Below are 5,828 nucleotides of genomic sequence, written 5' to 3' on the forward strand. Positions count from 1 at the left end.
TATATAAATATTAATATTTTTCCAAAATGGAAATAATGTATTTTTGTTTGTTTTTTTGAGGCGGACTCTCACTCTGCCGCCCAGGCTGGAGTGCAGTGGCGCGATCTCGGCTCACTGTAAGCTCCACCTCCCAGGTTCACGCCATTCTCCTGCCTCAGCCTGCTGAATAGCTGGGACTACAGGCACCGGCCACCACGCCCGGCTAATTTTTTGTATTTTTAGTAGAGACAGGGTTTCACTGTGTTACCCAGAATGGTCTCGATCTCCTGACCTCATGATCTGCCCACCTCGCCCTCCCAAAGTGCTGGGATTACAGGCTTGAGCCACCACGCCTGGCCTATTTTATTACTTTATTAAATAGATGCTCTTTCAAAGATTTGCACACAAAATTATAAAGTAAAAACTGAAGGCCAGGTGCAGTGGCTCATGCATATAATCCCAGCACTGTGGGAGGCTGAGATGGGAGGATTGCCCAGAGTTCCAGACCAGCCTGGGCAACCTGGAGAGACTCCCTCTCTAAAAAAAGTTTTAAAATAAGCCAGGCACAGTGGCACATGCACCTGTAATCCCAGCTACTCAGGAGGCTGAGCCAGAAGGATTGCTTGAGCCCAGAAATTTGAGGCTGCAGTGAGCTATGATTGTGCCACTACACTCCAGCCTGGGTGACAGAGCAAGACCCTGTCAAGAGCCTCTCTCAAAAAAAAAAAAAAAACACCTAAAAACTTATTTCTAAACCACTGCTAATAATTTATAAAGAGATATATATACTTTTATATATGTATGTCCATATTTATGTGTATACACACACACACACTATATATATACACATCTCCTTCCCTTCATCCAGACACTCTTCTATGTAGAGACATAGTTGTATACTATTTTATTCAAAAACAGGTTCATACTATAAAACATATAATACTTCCTAATTTACCTTGTTTACTGAAGAATATAGTATAGCCAATTTCCTTTACAGCTATATAACCATTTGTAACAGTTTCACAGTATTCCACTGTCCATATGCACCCTCATTTAATCATTCCACTAGTGATGAACACTCATATTTCAAGCTTTTACTATTGTGAGAAATGTTCTTTAAATATCCTTTTACATTAATTATTTCCTTAGAATAAGATCCAATGACTGGGTCAGGCTGCATACACTTATAAATGTGGCTCATGTACTGTAGAATTAACCCCCAGAAAGTCTGAATCAGTGTTTACTATGCTGGTTCTGGCTAGATCTAACATGTCGGACCATTGACTGGATGGACTAGGCTGGCCTTGTTCGGGCTGGGCTGTCTCTCCTCCACAGGATCTCTCACCTTCTAACAGGCCAGCTCAGGCTTGTTCTCATGGCATGGGGAGGGTTCCAAAGAGAGGAAGCAGGAAGGGCATCCTGAAGCCCAGTCTGGGAACTGGTATAATGTCACTTTGCCACATTTCAACTAACAGTGCTAGAAGACGGACGTTTATAAGCAAAAAATTGAAAGACCTATACTTTACACTTTATGCAAAAGTCACCTCCAAATGGATCAAAAACCAAAATGTGAAATGTAAAACCATCAGATTTTGGGGGGAAAACATAGGAAAAAAATATTAATAAACTTGGGTTAGGAAAATGGAGCAAACACATGTTGCCTTTTGTGATAAGGGAAGGATGATTAAGAGGGCAAAACCAAGGGTTCAGAGAGGGAAGCCAAGAACCCCACAGAAGTATTCTCAGGCCTTGAGACCTAATCAAGGAACTTGCAACATTTGCCTGACTGGCTTTCAAAATTGCCTTGGACCACTGACCACTTTGCACCTCCTGTTTCTCCCTTTTTGAACAAGAATATCTGGAGCAGTTATCCTGTGTCTGCTTTACCATTGTGTTTTGAGTGTGAAGGGGCAGATAACCCCTCTTTAGTTTCACAGATCAGAGGAACAGCACTTACGGAGCTAAACTTACTAACCTGAGGAGCCTCTCCTACCTAGACCTGACTTAGATGGTGAGATTGTGGACTTGAAGCTAGTGCAGTAGTGGGATGAGACACTGGGGGCCACTGAGGAGTAGGATGAGTGTGTTCTACATGTGGGAGGAATATAAAAAATTTGTGGCCAGAGGGTAGACTGTAGTGATTTCAAAGCTATGCCTATAGATTCCTCTTTTTTAGAGGTGAAGCTTAATTCCTCCCCTCTTGAGTGTGGGATGAATTTAATGACTCAATTCTAATGAATACAATATGGCAGAAGTCATGATATATCATATCCAAGATCAGGTTATAAACAGGTAAGTGTTCACTCTCACTCTCTCTCTCTCTTTCTCCTTCTCTCTCCCCCTGTCTTTCTCTCTATCATCAGTCACTCTAGGAAAGCCAGCTGCCATGACATAAGGATACTCAGGCCACCAATGGACAGCCCCGGCAGGAGGCATGAAGGTGTGCCAGCCATTGTATCAGTCACCTTATAAGCAGATTTTCTGAGACCTGCTAACGGCCATGTGAGTGACCTTGGATGTGGGTTGTCACCAGTCAAGCCTTGAGATGACTGCAGCCGTGACCCACAGCTTGACTACAATCCATGAGAGACACTGAGCCAGGAACACCCAGCTGAAATGCCTCCAGACCCCTGACCCACAGCCACTGTGAGATAATCAGTGTTTGTTGCCTTAAGCCACGGAGTTTGTGATAATTTGTTTCTTGACAACAGATAACTAATACAGATCTGGAAGCGGATCGCCTCAGTGAAGGTCACACTGCAGCGCTATTGATTTCTAAAGACTCATGTTATGTGAGGAAGCAGCTCAGAAGAGGAAAGAAAAGGAGCCAGGCATGGCTCTTCCTCAGGGACACTTGACTTTTAGGGATGTGACTATAGAATTCTCTTTGGAGGAGTGGAAATGCCTGGACCCTGCGCAGAGGGCTTTATACAGGGCCGTGATGTTGGAGAACTACAGGAACCTGCATTCTGTGGAAATCTCTTCCAAATCCATGATGAAGAAGTTCTCGTCAACAGGGCAAGGCAGTACAGAAGTGTTCCACACAGGGACATTGGAAAGACATGAAAGTCATCACATCGGAGATTTTTGCTTCCAGGAAATTGGGAAAGATATTCATGACTTTGAGTTTCAGTGGCAAGAAGATGAAAGAAATAGCACAGACAGATATGATTGAAGGCATGCCGGAAACAAGCCTATTAAAGATCAGCTTGGATTAAGCTTTCGTTCACATCTTCCTGACCTCCACATATTTCAGACCAAAGGGAAAGTTGGTAATCAAGTTGAGAAGTCTATCAACGATACTTCCACGGTTCCAACGTCCCAAAGAATTTCTTCTAGGCCCAAAATCCATATTTCTAATAACTATGAAAATAATTTCCTCCATTCGTCATTACTCACACAAAAACAGGGAGTACACATGAGAGAAAAATGTTTCCAATATAATGAGAGTGTTAGAGCCTTTAATTGTAGCTCACTCATAAGGAAACATCAGATAATTCATTTAGGAGGCAAACAATATAAATGTGATGTATGTGGCAAGGTCTTTAATCAGAAGCGATACCTTGCATGCCATCATAGATGTCACACTGGCAAGAAACCTTACAAGTGTAATGAATGTGGCAAGGTTTTTAATCAACAGTCAAACCTTGCAAGTCATCATAGACTTCATACTGGAGAGAAACCTTACAAATATGAAGAATATGACAAAATTTTTAGTCACAAATCAAATCTTAAAAGACATAGGAGAATTCATACTGGAGAGAAACTATACAAATGGAGGATTTGTGACAAGGCTTTCAGGCGTGATTCACACCTGGTACAACATACTAGAATTCACACTGGAGAGAAACCTTACAAGTGTAATGAATGTGGTAAGACCTTCTGTCACAATTCAGCCCTTGTAATTCATCAGGCAATTCATACTGGAGAGAAACCTTACAAGTGTAATGAATGTGGCAAAGCCTTTAGTGGGCAGTCAACACTTACTCACCATCAAGCAATCCATGGTGTAGGGAAACTTTATAAATGTAATGATTGTCACAAAGTCTTCAGTAATGCTACAACCATTGCAAATCATTGGAGAATCCATAACGAAGAGAGATCTTACAAGTGTAATAAATGTGGCAAATTTTTCAGACGTTGTTCATATCTTGCAGTTCATTGGCGAACTCATACCGGGGAGAAAACTTACAAGTGTCATGAGTGTGGCAAGACCTTCAGTCAGACATCATCCCTTGTATGCCATCATAGACTTCATATTGGAGAGAAACCTTACAAGTGTAATGAGTGTGGTAAGACCTTCTGTCACAATTCAGCCCTTGTAATTCATCAGGCAATTCATACTGGAGAGAAACCTTACAAGTGTAATGAATGTGGCAAGGTTTTTAATCAACAGGCAACCCTTGCACGTCATCATAGACTTCATACTGGAGAGAAACCTTACAAATGTGAAGAATGTGACAAAGTTTTCTGTCGCAAATCACACCTTGAAACACATAAGAGAATTCATACTGGAGAGAAACCTTACAAGTGTAATGAGTGTGGCAAAGCCTTTAGTGGGCAGTCAACGCTTATTCACCATCAAGCAATCCGTGGTATAGGGAAACTTTACAAATGTAATGATTGTCACAAAGTCTTCAGTAACACTACAACCATTGCAAATCACTGGAGAATCCATAATGGAGAGAGATCTTACAAGTGTAATAAATGTGGCAAATTTTTCAGACATCGTTCAAACCTTGCAGTTCATCAGCAAACTCATACTGGAGAGAAACCTTACAAATGTGATGATTGTGGCGAGGTCTTCAGTCAAGCTTCATCTTATACAGGAGATGTATAGGAGAATTCATACAGGAGAGAAACCTCACAAGTGTGATGATTGTGGCAAAGCCTTTACTTCACATTCACACCTCATTAGACATCAGAGAATCCATAAGTGTTTATGTTAAGAGGATTGGGCCGGGCAGGGTGGCTCATGCCTGTAATCCTGGCACTTTGGGAGGTCAAGACGGATAGATCACTTGAGGTCAGGAGTTTGAGACCAGCCTGGCCAACAGACGTGAGCCACTTTGCCCAGCCTGTTTTTTGTTTCTTTATCAAAAACTGATAGAGATTTTTATGGGTATCGTGTTGAATCTAAATCACATTGGGTTATATAATCATTTAACAATATTAATTTTTCCAATCCATCAATAGGGGTTGTATCTCTATTTTATATATGTTTTTAATAATTTTGATCAATGTTTGTAGATTTTAAGGTACAAACATATCGCCTTTTTACATTTATTCCTAAGTATTTCTTACTGTAAGTTGTCTAGCAAATGGAAGTGTTTTCTTAATTTTCTTTTAAAATTGTTTAATGTATGGAAATTTAACTAATTTTTGGTGCTGACATTGTATTCTGCAAATACACTGAATGTGTTTATTAGTTCCAGTAGTATTTTGGTTGACTCTTCGTGATTTTCTACATGGCATATTATGCAATCTACAAACAAATACAATTTTAGTTCTTTCTTTCTGAAAAAAAAACTAATACAGATGTCTACCCTGAAACTTGCCATTTTTTGATCCTTATGTTTTGGGATCCTTCTCACTACCACTGACCAACTTTTCATATCCTGAAGATATGAAGCAGTGAAAATAAGAGAATTCAAGACAGGTTAAAAAAAACTATGCCAGGCCGGGCGCGGTGGCTCATGCCTATAATCCTAGCACTTTGGGAGGCCGAGGTGGGCGGATCACGAGGTCAAGAAATCGAGACCATCCTGTCTAACATGGTGAAACCCCGTCTCTACTAAAAATACAAAAAATTAGCCGGGCGTGGTGGTGGGCACCTGTAGTCCCAGCTA

General features: G+C 40.9%; 1 protein-coding gene across 1 annotated transcript in view; it reads left to right on the plus strand.

Annotated features, from left to right (window-relative positions):
* ZNF860 (zinc finger protein 860) overlaps positions 1-4,903 on the plus strand; it is a 10,351-nt gene extending 5,448 nt beyond the window's left edge. The window contains 3 exon segments of the mRNA XM_011961536.1: positions 2,343-3,974; positions 4,059-4,535; positions 4,614-4,903. Of these exon segments, the coding sequence (XP_011816926.1) occupies positions 2,765-3,974; positions 4,059-4,535; positions 4,614-4,819 (1,893 nt within the window). The 5' untranslated portion in view covers positions 2,343-2,764 and the 3' untranslated portion in view covers positions 4,820-4,903.
* Positions 4,904-5,828: the final 925 nt, after the last annotated feature.

This window comes from Colobus angolensis, unplaced genomic scaffold, assembly GCF_000951035.1.
Source record: "Colobus angolensis palliatus isolate OR3802 unplaced genomic scaffold, Cang.pa_1.0 Scaffold56, whole genome shotgun sequence".
NCBI classification, from domain to species: Eukaryota; Metazoa; Chordata; class Mammalia; order Primates; family Cercopithecidae; genus Colobus; species Colobus angolensis.